General features: G+C 52.3%; 1 protein-coding gene across 5 annotated transcripts in view; it reads right to left on the bottom strand.

Annotated features, from left to right (window-relative positions):
* Positions 1–26,161, bottom strand: part of LOC127493425 (stimulated by retinoic acid gene 6 protein-like) — a 49,700-nt gene that overhangs the window by 17,341 nt on the left and 6,198 nt on the right. For 4 of the 5 annotated variants that reach the window (XR_011381138.1, XR_011381132.1, XR_007923565.2 and 1 more), the window contains exons 2-9: positions 21,365–21,440; positions 19,201–19,298; positions 14,428–14,558; positions 8,859–8,979; positions 7,563–7,608; positions 4,714–4,842; positions 2,570–2,640; positions 1,194–1,305 (exon numbers count right to left, since the gene is read on the bottom strand). Coding sequence is in view for 2 of the 5 variants with exons in the window: in XM_051856302.2 (XP_051712262.1) it covers positions 1,194–1,305; positions 2,570–2,640; positions 4,714–4,842; positions 7,563–7,608; positions 8,859–8,979; positions 14,428–14,558; positions 19,201–19,298; positions 21,365–21,440 (784 nt within the window). In the remaining 3 variants the exon portion in view is untranslated. The remainder of the gene's footprint in view (positions 1–1,193; positions 1,306–2,569; positions 2,641–4,713; positions 4,843–7,562; positions 7,609–8,858; positions 8,980–14,427; positions 14,559–19,200; positions 19,299–21,364; positions 21,441–26,161) is intronic. The other variant, XM_051856304.2, reaches the window with a different exon arrangement.

Below are 26,161 nucleotides of genomic sequence, written 5' to 3'. Positions count from 1 at the left end.
CCCTTCTCGGGACACAGAGCCAGACCACACCTGCCAGCCTCCCTGGTATCAGGTACGGCCACATAACCAGGCTCTCGCCCTGCTATCCGTTGGCCCGTGGTTTGTGCCCCCAGGGGGCCTGCATTGGAGGCTTGGTCCCCACTGTGGTGATGTGACAGGCTATGGTACTTTGAAGAGGTGAGGCCTAGTGGGAAGGGACGGGGGCATTGAGGAGAATGCCCTGGGGAGGTAGTTCTCAGGGGATCCTGGTGACCTCCTGGGAGAAGGCTGTTACAAAAGAGCAAGACCAGCCCCTCCTTGTGAACCCTGTCACACGATGTCATTTACCATGACATGCTCTGGTGCCATGCCCTGGAACCTCCAAAACTGAGAGATACAGAAACCTCTTTTCTTTATACGTTACCAGCCCTTGGATATTTTGTTAAAGCTGAAAAATGGACAAATCCACTGCCAGCGGAGAGAAGCTGTGACCCTTCCATACCCAGTCCGTGACCGCCTCCTCTCCTCTCCTCTTTGCTCTTTCCCCTTCTGCACACAGGTGGTGACAAGGTCCTTGGGAAGAGTAAAGGCACACGGTGGGAGAATTCTAGGATCCTGAGTGGCCACGTGGAGGAGCATTGCCTCCCTTACCAAACACCCACGCAGCACTCTTGTGTGCAGTTTTAAGCATTATCAGTTTAATTTTGCTTGGGTTACTTTACTAGTAATATTCATTATATGGGCCAAAGTGACCTTGGGGTCAAAATGGTGGGGTCAAGGCATTGTACTTCTTCACTTTGTTACTTGGCTTTTTAGGAACATTTGCTTGTCTCACAGACTTCATAACCCCAGCCCCTACCCTGTCCCATGAAAACAGGGACTGGCGTTGTGGCGCGGCAGGGTTAGCTGCTGGTTGTGGTGCCATTACCACATATCAGAGTGCCAGTCTGAGTCCTGGCCGCTCTGCTTCCAATCCAGCCCTTGCTGATGTGTAAGGAAAGTGACCCAAGTACGTGAGTCCATGCCACCCACATGGGAGACCCAGATGGAGTTCTGGGCTGCATGGCTGGGGAGTGAACCAGTGAATAGAAGATTTCTCTGTCTCTGTCTCTCTCTTGCTCGCACACACACACACACACACACACACATACACTCACTGTGCCATTCAAATACTCTTTAAAAACATATACAGATATTTTCTTAGAGCTACTCACCAGATACAGGCAGATGAAAGCCAGCACAATAGTTCCAATCATTCTGCTGGGGAAGTGAAAGCAGGGGTCCCACTCATATATCCTGGTTTGGAACCAAGACTTCTTCTTCTCTCTGTGAACAAAGAAGAAGAGAGAGGCTACGCTTCATCTGAACGTCACCCCCATCTCGGCGTTTACCAGGAATGCTGGTACCTCCTACAGTGTCCATTCCCCCCTAGGTTTTCTTTTGGGGAGAGCGGCAATTCACCAAACAGAAACATCGAAGTTGTTAACTTCTGCTAGGAGTGACATCGAAGTTCAGGCCAACGAGATGTGATCAGAAGGTGGTGTGGGACACTGAGGCTGCTCAGAGGGAACTGGCCCCTTCTTTTCTTCTAAACTGCTGTCTGCAGTGCAAACACAGTGGCAGGTCCAGGCTGGAACGGCAGCAGCCATACGGGACTCATAGGATGCATTGAGGATGGCAAGCACGCACCAAGGTACTGAGGCAGAAAGGTGGGTTTTCCAGTGAGCTGCCATGGTGGACAGTGCAGGGTGAGTGTGGGCTGCCTGTGTCTAGAGCTGTTTTATAAGAGAAAGAAATAACCTCTCTTTTGTCTGTGCCACTATTATTTTGGGTTTCAGCTCTGTGGAGCCAAATCTAGCTCTACCCAGTACTCTTTGCCACTGTGTGATCGGGGATTGGAAGCGTCCATCCCCTAGAACATAGCCCCCGTGCAGCACAGGCAGAGGCGGAGGTGGGCCGGCCTGTGTGATCCCTGACGCTCCGGTGCCTTTGCCTGGCCAATATCTACTTCCTCTTCTATTGATAACAGCGTTTCAGGTTTAATTTTGGAGGACTACCCCTCCCCCCACCCGGGTCCTAGGAAGTAATGGAGGTGGCCATCACTTCCTGAGCCCACGTGACACAGGCTTAGCCAATCAGTGTAGTCCAGCCTCCCAGCCACACTCATTGGTTCAGGGGTGGCACGTGATCCCATCTGATCCAATGAAACACAGTTATGGGACTTTCCTTAGCATAACCAGGAAGGAGAATTTCCCTGTCTTTTGCGCCTCAGCCAGGAGGGTCTAAGCTGTGGAGAAAGCCCGCCCAAGCACGAGGCCAACACAGACGCGGAGCTGAAGGACGGGGCGGGGAGGGGCCCAGCTCTCGCGCCCCCCGCGGCTTCCCTGCCTCCAGCTGGCCTGCCGCTGACCACCTCCGTCCTTTACCCTGACAGGGCCAGGCCATGTGCTTTCTCGCTTTGGTCCGGTTAGAGTTGGGGTTCTGACGCTAGCCCACAAGGGTCCTGCCCACTCCAGGGCCCTTCCGGGCCCGGCGGCCCAGCGTCGGTCCCGCCGCGGCGTGCGGGTGAACCCCTAGGACTGGCGCTTACAGCGGGCGCGGCTTCCGCAGCAGCTCCTGGACGTGCTCGGCCTGGTGCGCTTCCAGCATGGGGCTTTCTTCCTGTCAGGAGGCAGAGGGGCGCGCTCGGATCACCACGGAGCGCACAATGGGGAGCAAGACCTAGTCACCCCCAGGCGCCTCCCAGTTTGGGGGAGCCGGCTCTGTTCCCTGCAAGGAAAGCCAGGGCCTGCCCCCCCAGATCTGTGAAGCTGTTCTCCCTCAGAGACTTGGAGACTTCCCACAACAGCTGGAGCCACTGCATGCACAAGGAAACACCCCAAATCCCGCCCTTTCTACTCCTGGTTTAGAAGCTTTTGCTCCCGTCTCATTTTTTCAACACATGGAAAGCACCTTCAAGGGGATGCTTTGGAGAGCTCTGCAGTGAGCTTCCCCCGATCGCCAGCTGTGTCGCCGAATGTGTGACGTGCACACAGCTGCAGGGTGAGAGTGTGTGCGCCCGGGGATCCTGCGTGGAGTCCAGAAGATGCGACTAGAATCCTGCCTGCCGGGCTTCGCACCGTGCGCCTCAGGCAAGTGACACCCCTACCTGTCACCCCTCCTCAGAAAATGCAGGAAACAGCGCCACCCTTCAGAAGGTGACTATGCGAATTACCTGAGCCGCTGTGGACCCCAGTGTCTGCCCAGCACAAGGTGGCTGTTAGAATGCAGGAAGGAAGCTGGCGCCGCGGCTCACTAGGCTAATCCTCCGCCTTGCGGTGCCGGCACACCGGGTTCTAGTCCCAGTCGGGGCGCCAGATTCTGTCCCGGTTGCCCCGCTTCCAGGCCAGCTCTCTGCCGTGGCCAGGGAGTGCAGTGGAGGATGGCCCAGGTGCTTGGGCCCTGCACCCCATGGGAGACCAGGAGAAGCACCTGGCTCCTGCCATCGGATCAGCGCGGTGCGCCGGCCACAGCGGCCATTGGAGGGTGAACCAACGGCAAAGGAAGACCTTTCTCTCTGTCTGTCTCTCTCTCTCACTGTCCACTCTGCCTGTCAAAAAAAAAAAAAAAAAAAATGCAGGAAGGCACCCTTTTCTTCCATTTCTAATCAAGGCCTTCCCCCACGACAAAAGCATGTGTTTAGATAAACCTCTGTACTCTGCAACAAGCACCTCACCGCTTTAGTAATTAGGGGAGATTGGGAAGACTTCATTTCCATATTCAACTCTGAAAAAGTTCTGAGGTGATGGCATAGGGACGGGAACACCGTAGTGTTATTTTCTCGTTTTGCCCTGAAGCAGCTGCAGGACACAGCACCCCCAGACCCCATGCCTTGAGGCTACTCCTAGACATTCTGTACTACAGGACGGCACCCTCCCACCCACTCAGATGGTGTGCGGCTAAATGCTGGCTTTGCCCAATAACCGCTGAACGGTTGTGGCGACACTGAGGGCTAGCGTGTACTTCCCCGTGTTGTCCTTCCCCGTCCTCTGCCAATCTGTGATGTTCAGCCAGGGTCACCGTGTGGGGAGAAGGTGGGAGAAAGCAGCCAGCATACTGTGTATCATGGTCACCATGTAACAGCGCTGAAAGGTAAACCCTTACTGTTTGAAGCCACTGAGACCCGGGGCCTTGTTGTTACTGCTGCATGGCCTAGCTTGCTCTGACTGTCACATGCTCATTTTGAAAAGATAACCAAAGGTCAGTAAGACAAACTCATCATGACCCCTCCAAAGCCAGTGATAGAGACTGTACATGTGAGTCCAAGTGGCAAGATGCCCAGGTTTCACTGGAAACCCCAGGTTCTGGTTCCACAGTGAGGTGTGGGAAGAGCAAAAGACCTCCACTGACCCCAGCACGGCCTGCAAGCTGGGCCATGTGCTGTAAGCCAAAGTGGGCGGAAGTGTTGGCTCTAGAGCAGCTTCCAGCCTGCAGAGGAGGGCGGCTGCCCTGGGGCTGGTGTCACGCAGCTCCCCCTGCCGGCCACGCTCCCGCACAGCTCCACCCAGGTGCCACAGGGGTTAAGAGAAAGACCCCAACTGTCTGCGTCCTGATCCTGGCCCTGCTACAGGTTAGCGGGGTGATCTTGGGCTACTCAACCCACCTCTCGGGGTCTGAGCCTCTGAATCCAAGTGTGAGATGTCGTGGTCGCATCTGCACTCCCAAGTGCCTGCAGTGCTTATGCTGAGTACTCACCGCCTGGAATTCGTGGCCCAGGTGGACCCTCAGAGCCTTGACGAACATGTGCAGGAAGCGGCCCAGCAGGAAAGCGAGGCAGAGCAGCGAGGGCCAGTGGAACATGACGGCCTCATACCTCCCCAGGAACTGCAACAGAAGCAGAACCGGTTTCTCGGGGGGCCGGGGCCAGCCAGCAGGGGAAGCCGGGGACAGGACCCTGCCTGCCCAGCCGGCCCCTCCAAGGCCGACTCCCTCTGAGCTTACAAGTCAGTAGCCGATTCCTGCTCTCCAGTCCTGCACTGTGAGAATGAGCACGGATGTGGAGTGCAGTGAGCCAGGTCCTGGCATTGGATTCTATTTGATTAAAAACAGCTTCGTGCCTTTTATACTGATGAGGAATTTGCTGTTTTTGGAAAACATGAGACAGTGGGGCAGAGGTAGGTAGGGAGGTGGGAGGAAGAGACAAGGAAGGAAAAAAACACACACAAAAAAGAGACATGGGGAGGAGGGACAGCGCTGTGGTGTAGTGGAGTAAGCCACCGCCGCCTGCACTGCCAGCATCACATATGGGCACTGGTTTGAGTCCCGGCTGCTCCACTTCCCATCCAGCTCCCTGATAATGCACCTGGGAAAGCTGCAGAAAATGGTCCAAGTGCTTGGGCCCCTGCACCCATGCAGGAGACCCAAATGAAGCTCTTGGCTTCAGCCAGGCCCAGCTCTGGCTGTTGCAGCCATTTGGGGAGTGAACCAGCAGGTAGAAGATTGTTCTATGTCTCTCCTCTCTCACTGTAACTCTGCCTTTCAAATAAATATGGACATCTTAAAATAGAGGGGCCGGTGCTGTGGCTCACTTGGTTAATCCTCCGCCTGCGGCGCCGGCATCCCATACCGGCACCAGATTCTAGTCCCGGTTGCTCCTCTTCCAGTCCAGCTCTCTGCTGTGGCCCGGGAAGGCAGTGGAGGATGGCCTAGGTGCTTGGGCCCCTGCACCACACGGGAGACCAGGAGGAAGCACCTGGCTTCCTGGCTTTGGATCGGCACAGCTCCGGCCGTAGCGGCCATTTGGGGAGTGAACCAATGGAAGGAAGACCTTTCTCTCTGTCTCTCTCTCTCACTGTCTAACTCTGTCAAAATAAATAAATAAATAAATAAATAAAAATAGAAGGCAGGAGGGAGAGAGGGTGGGAGGAAAGAGCGTGACTGTCTGAAGGCTGGGAGCCACCCAGGCTGATGGAGGAGGAAGAGGTCTGTGAGGATGGTGCACGGAGTTTTTCTGCGCCAGTGTCACTTTGATGGAAAAATGAAAGTGCTTTTCACTGTTTTAAGACAAATACTGTTGTGACTTACCTGTCACAAGTCACAGGCTCCTGGGTGGGTTCATATCTTACTACATTTCTGGAGTCCCAGTGTCCCCGTGGGGAATCAGGGTTTGCCATTGTGACGTGAGGGGGGACAGGGACCCTCTGGGAGGTAGGACTTGTGTCTCCCTTCACCCCCCCACCAACTGGCCTATGCTCATGGTGCTGAGACACCCCTGTCTGTGTGTCCCTGTCATGCACCTGGGTCTCCACCTATCTGTGGTATAAACCAGATGGACCCAACACGCAGGTGTATGTACCATTGTCCCACCCGATGTAAAACGCCTTGCAGACTTGAGTGATGCTGCTGTCCCACCACACGTGAGTAGGATGAAGCCAACTTTGTTGAAACTCTCCTCCAACTTTAGACAGTTTAGAATGTTTCCAATGTCGCATTTTTATCAATAACGTTCCAGTGGAGATTCCGGAGGACAGGGGACCACGTCTTAGTTCCTTCATCAGTATTCTGCCTGTGATCTTTATGGCTGTGAGTCACGTTGCCAGCTGAGCCTCATCTTTCTACCCCATGAGATGGGGACAGCCCTGACACTGTCCGTGGAGCTCAACTCCTGGGATTGTGCCCAGGACGACACCTGGCACACAGCAGAGCGGGTCTTAACAGTGACTCTGGGCACAGAAGGAGGATCCTGCCTTCTTCCCCGGTTAACCATGGGTATTTTGAATTCCAAAAGCACCTCTAGAACACTGGAAGATCTCAGGGTGCCTAAGAAAATACTGTGATCTGCAGTCTCAGGCACCGTGATCGGTGGCCCGGGGTGGGGGGGGGTGCACCTGGGGGCAGGGTCTGCTGCTGCCGTCAACCCCAGGGTAGAGGCGTGGAGGGAAAGCCCAGCCGCAAGCCTCACCTTCCAGTCCAGCCCAGCCAGACCTCTCCTTGCCACGCCCCTTTATCCTCCACCGAGACCAAGCCTGGGCAGGTCTGGGGAGGCTCCGGGAGTCCCGGCCTGGATGCCTTCTCATGCACCCTCCCCAGCAGCCTGTCTGATGGCCCTGCTCGCTGCCACGGGACACCGCTCTTTCCTTCCTTGTCCTGAAGTCCAGGGCTAGACAGGTGAACTGGTTTCCACCATCTCTGATGAGGACAACGCACAGTGAAGTCACAAGAGATCCATGTAGCCCCAGTCTCCTACTGTAGAGGCACAAAACCTGGGGCTATGTGAAGGGGAAAGAAATGGACTTCAGCATCAGCCCGATGTGGCCACGCTCCAGGCTCCGTTGCTTCCCATAAGCCACAGCATACGCCAGGGCCTCTGTTTCCTCGCCTGAAGCACAGGCTTGAAGAACTTCCTGCCTTTCAGTGCCACCGTGAGCATGGAACGAGGCGGCACCTGTCTGGGATGGAAGCACCGTGAACAGACAGCCCCAGCTCTGCTTTTGCACAGATGAGAAGCTGAGGACCAGAGAGTGGCAGAGGCTTGTCTGGGGTCACACAGCCAGTCGGCCATCATGAAGGGATGGACACCCTAACCCAGGTCAACAGGGACTTACCTGCCCGTGGGGGCACTGGGAGACTTGAAGAATGGTGACCACAAACCTGCAAGAACAGATCAATGTTGGGGCCCCAGGAGCAGCCCCGTGAAAACTGCCCAGATCTCAACAGCCTGAGTTGACCTGTCCCGAGGGAGGGCTGGTTCCCAGGCCCCCAAGCAAATCCTCTCTGATCAGGCCCCTCCTGTACTGAAATAGGTGCACACTACCTGCACTGAATGTGGCCTCATGGAGGACACAACCTCAGAATCCATGAAGGAGGAGGCTCAGAGAGCTCACCTGCCCCTCCCTGCCATGTCTTTGAGGAAGGAGATGGAAGCCCAGAGCTGGCAGAGTTTACCCAGGGTCACACGGAGATGCAGGCAGAGCAGGACTAAGACCCAGGTCTCTCGACTCTGTGGCTGGGTCTCTTTCTGCCTCTGCATGACCTTGTCTGTCACCACCACTCTGCATTCACTGGTCCCAGGGTTCTGCCCCCAACACAACACACCCAAGGCACCTGTGCTGCTGAGAGATTCCCACCACCCTCGATGCTTGTCAAAAGCCTACCAGAAGCTAATGAGATGCAACTCCATACCTAAACATGGATACCCTCCCCGTAAATTTCTGAAACGCGAGCCACTATGCACTTTTGCATTGTAGCCATTGGTGTGTCTCCTGCCAGTCACCCCTGATGGACTGTGGGGCCCCCCGCTGGAAAATGCTGGCGCAGGGAAGCAGGCTCAGCCAGGGAGTCAGTAACATGGAAATGGGGCTTGGTGGCTGCAGAATAGCATTGTCCCAGGGGTTACTCAGCCAAGAAGTCCCCTGGTGCCAGCTCTGGGGCCCAGTGAGAGCGCACGGAGCTCAGGGTGCAGGTCAGGAAGTTGCCCACTGATGGGAGGGATGCTCATGAAGCAGGTGCACCTGTTTACCACTGGATGGGGGGAGGGAAGGGGGGTGGGTGATGATCCTCACAAGGAACAGGAACATACAGACAAGAGGCCAGAACTCAGAGCCCAAGAGCAAGAGCATCTGTCGCGTCTTCCAGAGTGTTCTCTGGCTCGTGGTGGGAGGTGACAGAATGAGTGGACAAATGAAGGAATGTTGGAGTCTCTGGTGGGGGCTTGCGTGCTATGCCTGTTGGGGACTGTGGAGGTCCCACAGGCCAGGCTAAGCCGTGAGAATGTGCCCAGGAGAAGCTGAGGCAGTGTTGAGAAGAGTCACAGAAGGGCTGCTGCTTCCTCAGCCCTTGACCCAGAGTGCAGCCCTGGCTGCAGGTGCCAGGGGAGGGCGGGCAGGCAGAGCCCATCTTACCAGATCAGAGAGTAGCAGAAGCCGAGGATGGAGCTGACCAGCCGGAACTGCGACGAGAGGCAGGCAAAGAAGGGGAAGTGGGCCAGGCCGACTTCAAGGCCTCCAATCAGCAGCAAAAAGGCTGGGAGAGACAGGAGCAGAGATGCGGTGAGCGCCCTTCCCACCAGTCCCAGGGGAACCGTGGACCTGATGCTTTTAGTTGTGCAACAGAGAAGTAATGAAATGACTTTGATTTGTTTGTGCAACAGACCCTTCCCAATGCCTGCTCTGTGCCAGGCCCTGGACTCTCCATGGAGATGATTACACTGCATCAGCCCATAGCATGAAGGGGACAGATTGACGGACAAAGCCAGAATCATGGAAGGTCACGCACTGCACATGCACCCCAGCAACCCTCCAGAGGTGAGATGCTACGTGGAGAAACCCCTCACACTTCACACGCAAGGCCATGGCCATAGGAATTCTGCTACTGACCAGCTCTGAGCTGGACTGGCAGGACCCAGGAAGACGCAGTCGTGCCAAGGACCTTTACCTAGCGTTCGCTTTGAACTGAGTCCTAGGCCAGGCACCAAGGACAAAGGGGATGGACAAGATGCTGGCTTTGGAGAGCCTGACAGTCCAGCAGTGAAGACGGGTGGCGACGTCAGGGTCTGAAATGTGCTGTAACACAGCCACATTCATTCTGCTTCAGCGACCTCCATCTGGGACAGACTATCAGGGAAGGCTTCCTGGAGGTGTGATCACTTGTCAAGGCTATTCAGTATGAGGGGGAGTCTGGAAGATGGAGAGGAGGAGGAGGGAAGGCCGTTTCTCTCCCAAAGGCAAGGAGTGGCTGGCTGCGGCCAGTCCACGCTGGCAGCACAGCATGGCAGCTCCAGCTGCCTCGGGTTTAATCTCCCTGCACTCCCCTGCAGAAGCAGCCAGGGCAGCCGGGAACGCAGCACTTCTAGCAGAGACCAGCTGGAAACTGAAGGCGGAAGAGCAGCTAAGGCTTGGGGAGTGTAAGCAGCAGGGTCTGAAGATGCGGGAATTGTCTGGGCCCGGGGCCCTCACTACGCTGACAACACCCCGCCCCCACCCAGCATCAACTGCTGTAAAATCCAAAGGAGACAGAACCGGGTCGTTGTGAGTCCAGATACAGGTGGGAGAAAGATGCAGACTCAGAAAATATGGAACGGGGGTGGGGCAGATGTAAATAGGAGTAGATAGAGGATGGCTGACAGATGAGGGATGCAGATGTAGATGGAATCGCACTGAGCAAATAGAAGTCATGAAGCAAGAGACCATGCTCTAGCCAAGCCCTCCCTCTTAAGAAATTTCATTTCACTTAAAAAAGAGGGACCAGCACTGTGGCGCAGAGGGTTAACGCCCTGGCCTGGGGCACTGGCATCCCATATGGGTGCCGGTTCGGGACCTGGCTGCTCCACTTCTGATCCGGCTCCCTGCTGTGGCCTGGGAAGGCAGTGGAAGATGGCCCAAGTGGTTGGGCCCCTGTACCCACGTGGGAGACCAGGAGGAAGCTCCTGGCTCCTGGCTTCAGATCAGCTCAGCTCCGGCCATGGCAGCCAGTTGGGGAGTGAACCAACAGATGGAAGACCTCTCTCTCTCTCTCTCTCCTCTCTCTCTCCTCTCTCTCTCTCTCCTCTCTCTTTTTCTCCTCTCTCTCTCTCTCCTCTCTCTGTGTAACTCTGACTTTCAAATAAATAAATAAATCTTTTAAAAAAATGAACCACAGGAAAGTATCATAGTCAGATCCCAAGGTTATTATAAGATAAAAATGGTAAACAGAAAAATATCATTGTCAATAATACAGCAGTCCAGAAAGATGCCCTTAACACAGGTAAAAACTGTAACAATACTTCAATATTCTTGCCAAAAGAAATTAAGAAAATGATAGCCTAGGCATGAAAAATCTATAAATCAGTGTGAGAAGCCAAAATAAGTGACTGCAGAAAATGAATGTTTGATGATACGTCAGAGAACCCAGAAAAAAATGGAATCTTAAGAAAAAGTCATTTCAGAAATGAAGACTGAAGTAAAGCAAAAATTTGATGTCCAGGACATACAAAGACAAAGAAGCAAAGTAAAACAATACAAAACAAAACAAAGAAAAGGAATGCAATGCGTTCATGCTTCTGCCTGAAAGAAGCAAAGCTCCTGGCTCTGGGTCGGCCCAGCTCCGGCCGCTGTGACCATCTGGGGAGTGAACCAGCGGATGAAGACTTTCTCCGTCTCTGCCTCTCTCTAACTCTTTCAAGTAAATAAATATTTTTTTAAAAAAGAAAAGAATTAATGGCTGAAATTTTTCTAAATCTGAGTAAAATTAAAATGAAAAAATCTACTCGACAAACCCAAAACACACACACAAAAGAAGATAATTTCTCCAAGACACATAATATGGAATTGCTTAAAATCAGTGATTTAGAAAAACAAAACCCAGAAGGCTTTTCCCCTGAGAAACGAGGCAAGGACTCCTGTTCTCATCGCTTGACTTCAGCATTGTCCTGGAAGTTCTTTCCAACGCAATTAGGCAAGAAAAAGAAGTAAAAGTCTTCTGGGTTGGAAAGGAAGTAACAAAACTGGTTTATTCAGACATCATTGTCTGTATAGCAAATACTATGGAATCTATAAAGAAGTCACTAGAACTAATAAATGAGCTTAGTAATGTAGGATATGAGCAATATTCAAAAATCAGCTGTCTTTCAATAAATTAGCAATGAATAATCAGAAATAAAAATATGAAATGGATGTAAATCTGATGAAAGATGAGAAAGATGTATCCACTGATTACTACAAACATTGCTGAAAGTAAAGGAATTCTAAATAAATTGAGAGACATTTCCTCCCAGGGGTCTGAAGCATCCATTTTAAGATGTCAATTCAACCTAAATTGATCTACAAATTCCATGCAAGCTCTACCAAAATCCCAGCATTTTTTTAATAGAAATTGACAAACTTGTTCAAAAATTCATTTAGAAATACAAAGGACCTAAAGTAGCATCACTGAAAATTAACACAGTTGGCAAATTAGTACCACTTGATTTCAAGACTTATTTTAAATGTATAATAATCAAGAAAGTGTGGTATTGCTGCAATGCTAGAGAGAGATGGGCGGAGCAGAATGGAGTCCAGAAACAGACCCACACACATTGAACTAATTGATTTTTTTTTTTTTTTTACAGGCAGAGTGGACAGTGAGAGAGAGAGAGACAGAGAGAAAGGTCTTCCTTTTGCCGTTGGTTCACCCTCCAATGGCCGCTGGCGGTGCGCTGCGGCCGGCACACCGCGCTGATCCGATGGCAGGAGCCAGGTACTTATCCTGGTCTCCCATGGGGTGCAGGGCCCAAGGACTTGGGCCATCCTCCACTGCACTCCCGGGCCACAGCAGAGAGCTGGCCTGGAAGAGGGGCAACCGGGACAGAATCCAGCGCCCCGGCCAGGACTAGAACCCGGTGTGCCGGCGCCACAAGGCGGAGGATTAGCCTAGTGAGCCATGGTGCCGGCCAGAACTAATTGATTTTCAATAAAGGTGCAAAGGTCATTCAATGGGCAAAGGACAGGCTCTGGTAGCAAACAGTGCTACCCAAAGGCAAAGAAAACTTCAATCCATGCCCCCACACAGTATGCCAAAGAGTGAACTCAAAATGTATCATAGACCTAAATGCAAAACTTAAGACTGAAAAACTTCTGGAGAAAGCACAGGAGAAAATCTACAATGATCTTAGCTTACGCAAAGATTTCTTTCATGATGTCATAAACATGTTCCGTAAGAGAAAAAAATGAATAAATTAGATTTCATGAAATTAAAAAGGTTAGCTCTTCAAAAGAGTCTATAGAGAGATAAAAATACAAGACACAGACTGGGAGAAAATATTTGAAATTCATAAATTTAATAATGGACCTAGAATATATAAAGAATTCTTAAAACTCAACAAGAAAATGAAAACTCCAGTTTTTAAGAATAGGTCAATGACTTGAATGGGCACTTTATCCTAGAAGGTTTAGGAATAGCAAACCAGCACTTAAAAGTATGCTCAGGTGTTGGCATTATGGTGCAGTGCGTTCCTTCACCTGCACCCATAAGCCACCGGCTCGGGTCCTGGCTCTCCACTTCTCATCCAGTTCCCAGCTGATGTGCCTGGGGAAGGCAGCAGAAGGTGGCTCAAGTACTTGGTCTCTGCACCCGCATGGGAGACCTGGATGGAATTTCAGGCTGCTTTGGCCTGACCACACCCTGGCCATTGCAGCCATCTGGGGCGTGAACCAGTAGATGGAAGATCTCTCTCTCTCTCTCTTTCTGTATCCCCCCTTGGCTGTCCATCAACAAGTGAGTGGATAAACAAACTGTGGTGTATCCATTAGAGGAATACTACTTAGCAATAGGATGAACTCCTGGTACGTGCTAAATGAACATGAATCTCAAAACCACCACACTGGGTAAAGGGAGCCAGGCCTTCACCCTCCCAGAAAAGAGTACATTTGCAATGATTCTGTTTACAAAAAATTCTATGAAAACCTAAGGGGATTGTGGTTTCCTGGAGATGGGGCAAGGGGAGGTGACAGAGGAGAGGAAGGGAAGAGAGATCAGAGAGGGAAACAGGAAATCTTCAGGGTTCATTGTCTAGATGTGGCCACGGTTTCAGGGTATAAGCATTTGTGCAAACCTCACTTTGAAGAGGTATATACCGTACATCATTTTGGTTTCAGTTGGCATTTCCCCCCAAAACTAAAGAGATGTTGACTGGCATTTGATCGTCTAGGCTTAGAAACCCCCAGAGGGAACTGGGCTGGACAGAGTGGGCTGCAAATTGTTATAGATTGGAACTGCTCCCTCAGAAGAGCATGAGGTGCAGGGGAAGACCAGGCCTCAGGCCAGTGGCCGAGGAAGTAGGCACTGTCCTCTAAGAGGAATCTTAGAGCTCCTGGACACCAGGAAGGCAGGCGTGGCTATGACTCAGAGAGCTTTTGGAGTGTAGGTGAGGAAGAACTGACTCCCTGGGCTTTTGTTACATCACGTCTAAGGGCTGGTGCTGTGGTGCAGCAGGCTAAGCTACAGCCTGCCACACTGGCATCCTCTATAGGGTGCTAGTTTGAGTCCTAGCTGCTCCACTTCTGATCCAGTTCTCTGCTAACAGCCTAGGAAAGCAGCAGAGGACGGCCCAAGTACTTGGGCCCCTGTGCCCACATGGGAGACCCAGAAGAACTTCCTGGCTCCCGACGTTGGCCTGGCTCAGCCCTGACTGTTGGGACCATCTGAGGAGAGAACCAGCAGATGGAAGATCCTTCTTTCTCTGTCTCTCTCTGTAACTCTTCATTTCAAATAAATAAATAAGTCTTTAAAAATAAATAAATAAAGGACAGCTGAATCTAACCGAGGAAAAGTCCCGCAGTAAGTTTGGTAGCTTTGTGACCTAGGCATTGACCTTGGGCAAATGACAGGCTGGGAAGAACATGACAGATCCAAATCTATTCCCTGATCCCAGAGCCCCCGAGCCACATGGTCTCTGACAGCAAGCATCTAAGAATCTCCATGGTGAAATTCCCAGCAAGTCGGAGGCAGCCTCAGTACCTTGGGCCCACTGGGGGACACGCATGGGCTGGTAACCTTCTGAGAACAAGAACATGACCTTGTTGGCTGTGGCCCCAAAGGCAATTCCATAGGACCATCGGTTACTAAAAGTGCCCACGAAGTCCAGAGGCCTGTGAACAACAGAAACAGCTTATGAAGCCAGAGCCGGCTGAGACATTCCCCCAGATCAGCCCCAGAGTGGTGACCCCATGTGGAGCAAGGACCCTCAGACAGTGAACTACTCATTGCAATGGCTCCCTCCTGAGGCCCACCACGCCAGACCAGGGGCTAGGCATAGATTCAGGGTACCAACAAAACGCTTCCTCCGGAGCAGATCCAGGTTTGGTAGAGGACACAAGAAAGGACTTTGTGCAGCTAAGACACAAAGCAAAGTGGGATGAGTTCCATTTATGGGAGACACAGACTCAAGAGACCAAAACAAGGAGTGTGTCCTGGGTAGAACTGAGGGAGCCGGCCATGTGTCATTGTGTGACTTGTTCCTTCCACTGTCCCTTAACAGGGTTTGGGTATCATTGGTGCTGCTGGCACCACGTTTGCCCCATTGTTGATGGGGTAAAGGATATATTGTCCAGAATATGCCACTCTGGCACATTGACTACTTTGAGTTGAAGACTCTTAACAGCGATACAAGAAGACACTCTGATCTTAAGGCTGCTTGTTAGAAACACAGGATGAAATGCCCATGTGCATGATGCCCTCCCTATAGAGAAGAAGTAACGCGCTTGTCATCACAGACCAGGAAGTTGAGGCTGGTAGAATTCTATACAGAATTTAGAAGGTAGCTCTTACCTGCTGGTCTCCCCACATCATTTAATCACTTTTCTACAACTTACTCTTCTGGGTCCAGCCCAAGTCTACACTTGTGCGACTTTAACTGTATCTTTGGATCATTTCTGCGTCACATAAAGCTTGTATGAAGTCAACGTGTGTGCTTTTTTCCTGTTGATCTGTCTTATGTCAATTTAATCCTCAGGCCCAACCAAAAAGCCCTAACTGGGTAGACATAAAATTTTGCCTTCCTGTTCTGATAAGACTATAGGTGACCACTTGTCTTTGGATGGGCCAATCAGATGTCTGGTCATGTGTTTGGGATTGATTAATGGAAGATGTGAGCCAGTTCATTTTTTTTTTTTTTTTTTGACAGGCAGAGTGGACAGTGAGAGAGAGAGAGAGAGAGAGAAAGGTCTTCCTTTGCCATTGGTTCACCCTCCAGTGGCCGCCGCGGCTGGCGTGCTGTGGCCGGTGCACTGCGCTGATCCGTTGGCAGGAGCCAGGTACTTATCCTGGTCTCCCATGGGGTGCAGGGCCCAAGCACTTGGGCCATCCTCCACTGCACTCCCGGGCCACAGCAGAGAGCTGGCCTGAAAGAGGGGCAACCGGGACAGAATCAGCGCCCCGACTGGGACTAGAACCCAGTGTGCCGGCGCCGCAAGGCGGAGGATTAGCCTGTTGAGCTGCGGTGCCGGCCCAGTTCATTGTTAAAAGTCCTGGTTTGGGGCCGGCACTGTGGTGTAGTGAGCTAAGCTTCTACCTGTGGTGCTGGTATCCCATATGGGCGCCAGTTCGAGTCTGGCTGTACCTTTTCCAATCCAGCTCTCTGCTATGGCCTGGGAAAGCAAAAGACGACGGCCAAGTGCTTGGGCCCCTGCACCCATGGGTAGAAGACCCAGAAGAAGCTCCTGGCTCTTGGCTTCGGATCAGTGCAGCTCTGGCCGTTGCAGCCATTTGGGGAGTGAACCAGCAGATGGAAGACCTTTCTCTCTGTCTTTCCCTCTCTCTGTAACTCTGCCTCTCAGAGTTATAAATAAATAAATAAATCTTTTTTTTAAAGTCCTGGTCTGGAAAGTCATTACAAGTTGGGATCAGAATCAAAACTAGAGGAAGGTCAAGGTCCTGGGTCAGCTGGCAGAAACACAGCAAAAGTGCAGAGGTTGACCCAGGAGAGATGGCAGGGCTGAAGAAGCAGTCTCGCAGATTCCCATCTCAAGACACCCAGTTCCCATGAGGCCTGTTGTGTTTGTTTCTGTGAGATTTCTGTGATTGGATCAAGCATCCTTTCTTTTCCTCCCAGGTAAAGAATCTTGAGTAGATATCAGTTTCTTGTTTTTTTTTTTTGTTTGTTTTTTTTGTTTTTTTGTTTTTTTGTTTTTTGTTTTTTTTTTTTTTTGACAGGCAGAGTGGACAGTGAGAGAGAGAGACAGAGAGAAAGGTCTTCCTTTGCCATTGGTTCACCCTCCAATGGCTGCCGCGGCCGGTGCACTGCGGCTGGTGCACCGCGCTGATCCGAAGGCAGGAGCCAGGTGCTTCTCCTGGTCTCCCATGGGGTGCAGGACCCAAGCACTTGGGCCATCCTCCACTGCACTCCCGGGCCACAGCAGAGAGCTGGCCTGAAAGAGGGGCAACCGGGACAGAATCCGGCGCCCCAACCGGGACTAGAACCTGGTGTGCCGGCGCCCCAAGGCGGAGGCTTAGCCTAGTGAGCTGCAGCACCAGCAGATATCAGTTTCTAGTAACAGACAGAGCTTGGACTGGATCAGAGTAAGCCAGTGCACTTGGAAAAAGGAAACTCTCCCAACAAAGAGGCCCAGGTGAGTGGGACCTTACTGAAAACTCAAGAGGGGTGGGAGAGCCAGGCATCGCAGGTGGGAGGCCCCATGGGGCTCACGCATCTCCACCAGGAAGGCCCAGGTAAAGAGCCCATCTTCCAAGCACCCTCCCCATCACCTGCTGCCAATCAGCCTGTCCCGTCTGCAGTCCCTCAGCACTCAGTTCAGGTCCCTGCGTCGGCACAGCTCCCTGTGTCACCACTTGCGTGGTGAACTATAAACTCCTCTGGGCTGGCGACATAGCACAGCATCTGGGAAAGTCAGTGCCCAGCGCAGCTCTGTGGGTCAGCCTTTTGTTGAATGGGGCTGATTTTTAATGAAGATCCCACTGGAGGTGTGCGAGACTCGGTTTTCCCCATCTTGAAGGAAACCCCTCTTCTGTCCATGGCACAGAGTCACCGTGCACAGCACAGGAAGAGCTGCTGACTAAGCCGTGGGGTGCCAGGAGCAGGGGCCACTCCACGGTGAAGACAGTAGGCCGGAATTACTCAGAGAAGCAGGAGTGTTGTTGAGAAAGTGGCCAGGGAGTGAGCCAATGGCACCTCTAGCATTCAGTTCAAAGAGTTGAATGCGATGGCCATGGAGCTCCCATTTCTCATCAACTCCTGTACCAGTCCCTGTATGCCGACTGCTTGGGACAAAGCAAGATCTTTATCCACCTGCTTTTTCCTGTGCTTCCCCAGATGCGTCTTTGCCTTGCAAGCTTGGGAAGGGCTGCCTGCGCCGGGGAGTGGTACCTGGAATGAGCCTCTCAACCGGAAGTCCTGGTCATCCCTGGCCCTGGGGCCTGATATCCTGGCTGTCTTTCCTTTTTCCGTAGTCCAAGGCCAGGACTTCAGCCTCACAGCCTGAACCTGCTCAGGTTATAACGTCAGAGACTATCAAGCTGCTCTGAGTTAAAGCTCTGGTCACCTCTTAGCTGTGTGAGCGTGGGCAAGCCGTTTAACCTCTCGGAGTCTGAGTTTTTGCATCAATTGCATGAAGATGACAAATTTCATCATCCTGCAAGATTGGCAAGGGGTTCATCCAAGTAATGCAAATAAAGTAAGTAGTTCAGTGTCTGGGTCAGAGACACCGTGCAGTCAACACCTGGACCACCACCTGCCTGCCACACTGGCATCCCACGTTGGAGTCAGGTTGAGTCTCAGCTGCTCTGCTTCCCATCCAGCTTCCTCGTAACATACCAGGGAAGGCAGCAGATGATGGCCCAAGTGCTTGGGGCTCTGCCACCCACATAGGAGACTAGTATGGCTTCAGCTTGGCCCAGCCCTGGCCACTGTGGCCATTTGGGGAGTGAATCATTGAATGGAAGAGTCTCTTTCTCTAGCTAACTGCCTTTTAAATAAATAAATATTTTTAAATGTTAATTGCATGATGAGGGAGATGAGTGAGAAGATAAGGAGGCTGAGAGATGAGCAATTAGAGCTCAAGGAAGTGGCCGGTGCTATGGCATAGAAGGTTAAGCCTCTGCCTGCAGTGCCAGCATCTCATTTGGGCGCCAGTTCGATTCCTTGCTGATCCATTTCTGATCTAGCTGTTATGGCCTGGGATAGCAGTAGAAGATGGACAAAGTGCTTGGGCCATTGACACCCATGTGGGAGATCCGGAAGAAACTCCTGGATTCAGATCAGCCCAGCTCTGGCCTTTGCAGCCATTTGGGGAATGAACCAGTGGATGCAAGACCTCTCTCTCTCTCTCTCTCTCTCTTTCAAATAAGTAAATAAATATTTTTTAAAAAAGAATTCAAGGAAAATGGTGATACAGGGTCCATAGTCTTATAACGGCAGAGCAAGAAAAGCCCCAAACACTCCGGCGGGATCTCAGCACGACGCCTTGCTGCCTCCAGCCACAGGGCACTTGCCCTCCTGCTCCTTGGCATAAATTTTAAAGTTCCCGGGGGTTTTTACTGAAGATATGCCACAGCTCAAGTGTGAAAGGCCTTCTCCACAGTGGGCCATGTCTCCTCCAGCTGTGTGCAGCAGCCTGGGTGCTGAGGGTTACAATGGCCTGGAAGCCAACTCTGGAATCTTGGCCCTTTGGTTGGGCTGGGTAGGGGTTGGCACCCTAGAGGTGGCGCTAGGGAGAGGGGAGGGGTCCCGGGAGCCATCCTGGCCTTACAGTTGGTGTTGACCCTCACTCAACTCACATGATGATTGCAAAGTGGTTCCCCAGAAGGGAGGTGTCGTCTCTTTCTCTGCGGTACTGTCGTCTTTGGAGAAAGGACAAGACCAAAATGATGACAAGCTATGAGAAGAGAAGACAGACGGTCAGCGGGCGCCCTCAGCGTGGCCTGGGTGTCCTCCCTGTGTGGCGGAGTAGAACGTTCAGAATACCTGTGACCCTCAGGGCTGGCACCGTAGCCCAGCAAGTTGGGCCACTGCCTGCAACGCCAGCATCCCATAAGGGCACTGGGTTGAGTCCTGGCTTCTCCACTTCCCATCCAACGCCTGCTAATGTGCCTGAGAAAACAGAGGAGGCTGGGCCAGGTCCTTGGGCCCCTGCACCCATGTGGGAACCTCAGATGGAGTCCCAGGCTCCTGGCTTTGGCCTGGCCCAGCCCGAGTTGTTGTGGCCATTTGGTGAGTGAACCAGTGGATGGAAGAGCTCTTTCTGCCTCTCCTCTCTGTTACTCTGCCTTTCAAATGAGTAAATAAATCCTTAAAGGTAAAGAGCTCATGGAAAATGCAGATTATTAAAAACTACATATGGATTTTTTAAAAAAAGTCTCTGATGTTGAAACTGAAACTGGAGTCAGGGCCTGGCTGCTTGCACCCTTGAGCTGCCAGCGTGCTTGGAGCTGAGCTCTCCTGGGTGTCGCCCTGAGCAGACGCAGGTTCAGGCCTAGTCTCGCCCACACGCTGGCTGGGAGAGACTCGCCGTCCCTGATCCTCCGTCTCACCATAAGAAGGCAACGGCACCTGCAAATCCATCCTTGCCTTGTTCCTGTGCATCGGCTTCGTCCTCACACACCTGACCGCTCTCCCTCTCCTCTCCGTGCCGGAACCTTCTGGGGACCTGTCTGCGGTGCCGCCTCTATTTCCCCGCCTTTCATCGCCTCCTCGTCCCCCTAACTTCGCCTCTTCCCCATCCCTGCTCTGAAACAGCTGCAGCCGAAGTCACTAGCAACCATCTCCTGGCCCGATCCGATGGACCTTTCAAGTCCAGATCTAGGCTGATCCCTCGGCAGCACCTCCAGTCTTCCTGCCTCCTCCTCCCCGGGACACCCCCTTCCTGGGCCTCCACCAACCACGCTCTCTGCTGTCCTCCATCACTTCTGATCATTCATTTCCCAAGCCCCGGTCCTGGAGCTCCTGGAGCTCAGCCCCAGGGCCTCTCCTCTCCCCGCCGGCTCCTCTCTGGCTGCAGGACCTCACGCTGCCCGTGCTGTTAAAGGCCGTCAACACACGGGAGACTCCTGCCCACACCTTGCCTGTGAGCTCCAGCCCTGCACGCCCAGCTGCACGGCTGACACCTCTTGTTCGACATGTTGAGAGCTTCTCAGATTGAGTGTGTCCTGGATGCGGCTCAAGACTGTGCCCCTGCCCTGTGCCTTCACCCACCCCACACCCCAACCCCTCCCAGCTTTCCCCAGCTAGTGAGGGGCAGCAGGTAGTGTCACTCTCCACCTCCCCCGCCCCCGACTCTCCCTACCTAACCACTACCAGGTCTTCTGTTTTTACCGCCTAAGCATCTCGAGCTGGCCGCCATCATCCAGGGAGAGCTAAGTCTCCGCTCAGCTGGACACCTGCAACAGGCTGCTAGCTGGCCTTCAGCCTCCTCTCTCCCCTTGTCCGGCCTGACCTCCATGTTGCAAGCAGCATGGCCTCTTCTACCACTCTCATGCTAGGAACTCCTCAGTGACTTCTCAGTGAACTCAGAATGAAGACAAAGCTCCGCCTGGCCTGGCCGCCCCTCCCCAGATTCTCCCACTTCAGTTCTCCACTCCAGCTATGCTGGCCTTCTCAGCTCCGCCTGTTCTCCATTCTCCCTCCCTCCACAGGGCCTTTGCACATGCTCTCCGCGTTGTCTGAAATGCTCTTTACTGTACCCTCCATCAGACCCAAGCTCTGTCCTTACTCCCTAAAAAAACCTTTCCTGACTCCATTTAAAGCCGATACCCAAGAATCCTGAGTCTTTAAAAGCCACCTTCTGCCTATGTCTTAGGTGCACAATGTCCGAGACAAGAGGTTCCAGAAGGAAACAGCTGGTATCTCCTCCCTGATCTGTGCAGACCCCCGAGGAGCCTGTGTGACAGCAGCCCAGCCTCCCTCCCCACCCCCAGCCCCAGCCCCAGCCCCTGTCTTACTTACTGATGGGATGAGAGAGTAGTGGAGAAAGAGTTCCGTGTCCACCGAGAGGACACAAGTGTCATTTAGCCGCCTGGGCCTGAAAGAGGACGAGAATTCACCTTCACACCGTCAGTCACTGCCAAGCCCCAGCCCTTCAGCACGGAGCAGCGCTGCTGGAAGTCTGGCTGGCTGACCCCTAAGGCGTCTGATCTCAAGCTGAGCTCTCTCGGAGGGAGGGCTCCTCACCTGTGCTGTGTCTTCTCGAGTGGACTGATTCGTCAGCCTCTTCCCTTTTGCTTTCTTCAGCCTCATTATCTATGCAACTCCCCCACTAACTGGGACTGACGTCTTTGTTTCATGATGACATGGGCAGGGACAAATACAGATTCTGTGGGGCTCAGAGCTAAACCTTGGTGTGTTTTCAAAATAAAGTTACACAAATGTCTGACTTTTTCACATTTTCGGGACAACATGTGACCGTGTGAACACTTATCTAGGGCCCCTCGTCCGCTCCCAGGGCCCTGGATGTGTCCTGTGCTGGATGTGGGACCCTGAGCCCAGAGCGTCATTAACTTCACAGGAAATCAGACTGGATCCAGTTTTCACGGTCAAGGTCAAGAAACACCAGCTCTCGGTGGGGGTTGTGGTACAGTGAGTTAAGCTGCCATGTGGGATGCCCACCTCCCATATGGACACCAGTTCAAGTCCCAGCTGCTCCACTTCCAATCTAGCTCCCTGCTAATATGCTTGGGAAGCAGTAAAAGATGGCTCAAGTACTTGAGTTTCTGCCATCCATGGGAGACCCAGATGGAGTTCTAGGCTTCCGGCTTTACCCAGCCTAGTCCTAACTGTTGCGGCCATTTGGCAAGTGAACCAGCAGATGGAAGACCTCTTTTTCTTTCTGTCACTCTGCCTTTCAAATCAATCAATCAATCTTTAATTTAAAACAACAACAACAACAACAAAAACAGAGGCCCCAGCTCACTCCTGATTCACCTCTGGGCTGGACTAGGGGAGAGGCTGAGCCCACCGCCGACAGACTTTGCTCTCCTGGCCTCCCTGTCTGTAGCACAGGCCGGCAGGGCTGCAGGGCTAAGACATGTGGCAGCAGTTCTGTGCCTTCTCTGTGGACGACACCGCTCCTTTTCCAGGGCCTCCACCACACTTTGCTCTCGGCACTCTAACTCCATGGCACGACCAAGGCACCCTCCGGCGCACTTGCCAGCCTTGGCTCTGGGCACCCATCTGGCTATGTCCTGGGCCTCGTTCCCTGGCCAGAGCCTGCTTCTCCCCGAGGAGTCTCCCTGAGGAAGCCCTGAGCACAGCGTAGTCCTCCATGATTCATCAGGGTTCCGGTACCTCGTGGTTCCATCTGGTCATGAACCTGAACCATTCGATAAGTAGTGGTCAGCGGGGCCACACACCATGGGCTGCACAGGAGGCAGAAGCAGGATGGGGCTGGCGGCAGGTGACAGCACGGTGAATCAGGATCTCACGGAGATGGCCCTAAGGCCAGATGTCCCCGTTCCAGTGTTCTCCCCGGGACCAGCGGGTCTTTAGGAATAGTCTATGTGGGTCACAGGCTGAGAGCAGGGCCCTACACTGTGGGTAACACCCAGCGGGGCGGGGGGTGCCAGGAGCTCGGGCATCCTGAAGGCCAGAGGCAGAAGGACCCCACGCAGCAGGACATCCGCGTCCCCCGAGTCCCCGGAAGTGCTGGCCACGGCAGAGGCGGCCGGTGGCCCTGCAGGGTTGAACTCACAATCACCAGCCGCGGAACACGGCAGCACCAAAGGGAGCCAACGTCCAGCATACTGAGGAACTCCCGAGGAAGTGAGGTTCTCACAAGCCCCTGTGAAGCAAGGACTTGAAACTCTCTGCAAGAACACTTTGGAGCTGGGGCTGTGGCACAGTGGGTTAAGCCACTGCCTGCTGTGCCAGCATCCCACATGGGCGCTGGTTCAAGTCTCAGCTGTTCCCCTTCTGATCCAGCTCCCTGCTATTGGCCTGGGAAGGCTGTGGAAGAAGCTCCTGGCTTCAAATCAGCCCAGCTCTGCTGTTGCAGCCATTTGGGGGAGTGAACCAGCAAGTAACTCTACTTCTCAAGTAAGTAAATAAATCTTTTTTTTTTTTTTTTACAGGCAGAGTGGACAGTGAGAGAGAGAGACAGAGAGAAAGGTCTTCCTTTGCCGTTGGTTCACCCTCCAATGGCCGCCATGGCTGGTGCACCGCGCTGATCCGAAGCCAGGAGCCAGGTGCTTCTCCTGGTCTCCCATGCAGGTGCAGGGCCCAAGCACTTGGGCCATCCTCCACTGCACTCCCTGGCCACAGCAGAGAGCTGGCCTGGAAGAGGGGCAACCGGGACAGAATCTGGCACCCTGACCGGGACTAGAACCTGGTGTGCCGGCACCGCAAGGCAGAGGATTAGCCTAGTGAGCCACAGCGCCGGCTGTAAATAAATCTTAAAAAAAAAAAGATGACAATGACATTTAGGGTGAAATAGGCAGAGGCATGAAAAGCAATGGGAAATAGAGAAATGGGCAAATCTTGTGGCTGTTCCTGCACACAGGATTTAAATATTTCTACACATTGTTAAATACACAGAAATGGAAAAGAAACTTGCTCAACATTAAGTTCAACAAAATTAAGCTTAATAGTAACTTAACAGTATTATTACATATTTATAAATGCAAGAACTAAAATATCCCATCTACAACCTTCTATGAGAGAAATATCGGAGGACATTGTCAATTAGAAGGGAATATGAATGTAGGAGGAAGTAAAATGTGAAAGCGTGACAAAGAGAGGAATCAGTACACTACTTCAGCACGTAGTTATGCTAAACAAGCTGTCTGGCCCATCCATTTGGAACTGAGCAGTTGAGGGAAGAGGCCCGAGTCCTCCCAGGGGCTGGGGACGACGCGGAGGGTATAGGGGAGTGAAACAGTGTCTAGGTTCTCCTCGGGATGAGGACGGGTCATGGAAACCTCTTTTCTCTTTCTGGACTTTAAAGAAAAACGGATTTTTAAGTAAGCACATTAAAAACCCATGGCTCACTCTCAGAGCACTTTGAATAGAATGTAAACCAGTACATTCAAAAGTGTGCACACAAGGAAAACTTCAATCACTTCAACCAGTCACCAGGAAGAGGAAAAATGAGATAGAGATGGAAAGGGAAACATCAGAAGAAAAACATCTCCAAAGAGTAGCAAGCTACCGACAAAGGAAAAAAATGCATTCAATACATACTTAAAATTCCACTAGGGATGAAAGGAGAAATTGAGAGAAAATGCCGTCTCCTCTCTTCCCCTGGGAACTACTGAGTGTGGCGACTCGGCATGGCTGCAGGTTAGCACGTGTCGCTGCTCATTCACTGCCCACTAAATGCAAATTGGTATGGCTGTTCTGAGGGTGCACTCTGTAACACAGTCCAGGAATCTTTAAAGGCTGAAATTCCACTTTTAGGGATTTCCTTCTAAGAAACACAAGCTAAAGAAATGATCATCGGAGCAGGCATTGTGACACAGCAGTGAAACCTCCATCTGGGACCCCGGCACCCCATATCGTCAGTTCAAGTCCCGGCTGCTCCACTTCTGACCCAGCTCTCTGCTAATGCACCTGGGAAAGCAGTGGAAGATGGCCCAAAAGTGCTTGGGCCCCTGCACCCATGAGGGAGACCAAGATGGAGTTCTTAGCTCCTGGCTTCAGCCTGGCCCAGCACCAGCCGATGGTTCCATTTGGGGAGTGAACCAGCACATGGAAGATCTGTCTCGCTCATCACTGCCCCACATCGCTCTGCCTTTCAAATAAATAGCAATTTTTTAAAGAAAAGAATCAGAGAGATGCCTGAACAAACGTACTAGAATTTTAAGATCCTCCCTCTATCCCATGCACATAGCATTTTTTTAAAAAAGATTTATTTATTTATTTATTTGAAAGGCACAATTACAGAGAGGCAGAGAGGGAGGGAAGAAGAGAGGGAGACAGAGAGAGAGAGAAAGAGAAAGAGAGAGAGCGAGCGAGTCTTCCATCTGCTGGTTCACTCACCAAATGGCCACAGTGGCTAGAGCTGGGCTGAGAGCTTTTTCTGGGTCTCCCAAATGAGTGCAGGGGCCCAAGGACTAAGGCCATCTTCCAGTGCTTTCCCAGGCCATAGCAGGGAGTTGGATCAGAAATGGAGCAGCCAGGACTCAAACCGGTGCCCATATGGGATGCCGGCACTGCAGGTACCAGCTTTACCCACTACGCCACAGCGCCGGCCCCCTGTGTATAGCATTTTAAATGTAACATGTATGTATAGTGGAACATTCCCAATATTTACAAGGGTATGAAGTATAAGTAAGAATCCTTTTTCCTTCCACAATTATATGTGCTTATAATTACAGCTTCTAAGCAAAAATGGGATCTGCCCAACCTCATTTTGTCATTTAATAGCTAGAGGCAGGTTCTCCTATCAGTGTGAACAGTGTCTCCTCTCTGCTGAGCGGCCCTGCCTAGACAGAGGTGCTGCCTCCTGCTGGGAGGGGCTGAGCCTGGAGTTAGTCTGGGGGCTGGCATCCCCCACCCCAGCAGTCAGTGCGGTGAGGAGCAATATTTTCAAAACCCCCATCAAGTTAGAAACATGGCATGTAGGAGCAGCACGCGGCGTGGTTCCCGGTCGGTGTGCTCCCCCTTCTCCCTCAGTCCCGACACAGTCGCTCTGTAGGAACTAAACAGCTCCCACTGATGGATGTCACTCTATTGCATGTCACCATGTCGTAGGCACTTGGCTACTTTATAGCACCTCATTGAATCTTCCCCACACTCTTAGGGTCGATT

This window comes from Oryctolagus cuniculus, chromosome 1, assembly GCF_964237555.1.
Source record: "Oryctolagus cuniculus chromosome 1, mOryCun1.1, whole genome shotgun sequence".
In the NCBI taxonomy this organism is placed as follows: domain Eukaryota; kingdom Metazoa; phylum Chordata; class Mammalia; order Lagomorpha; family Leporidae; genus Oryctolagus; species Oryctolagus cuniculus.
This window is presented reverse-complemented; position numbering and strand designations above follow the sequence as displayed.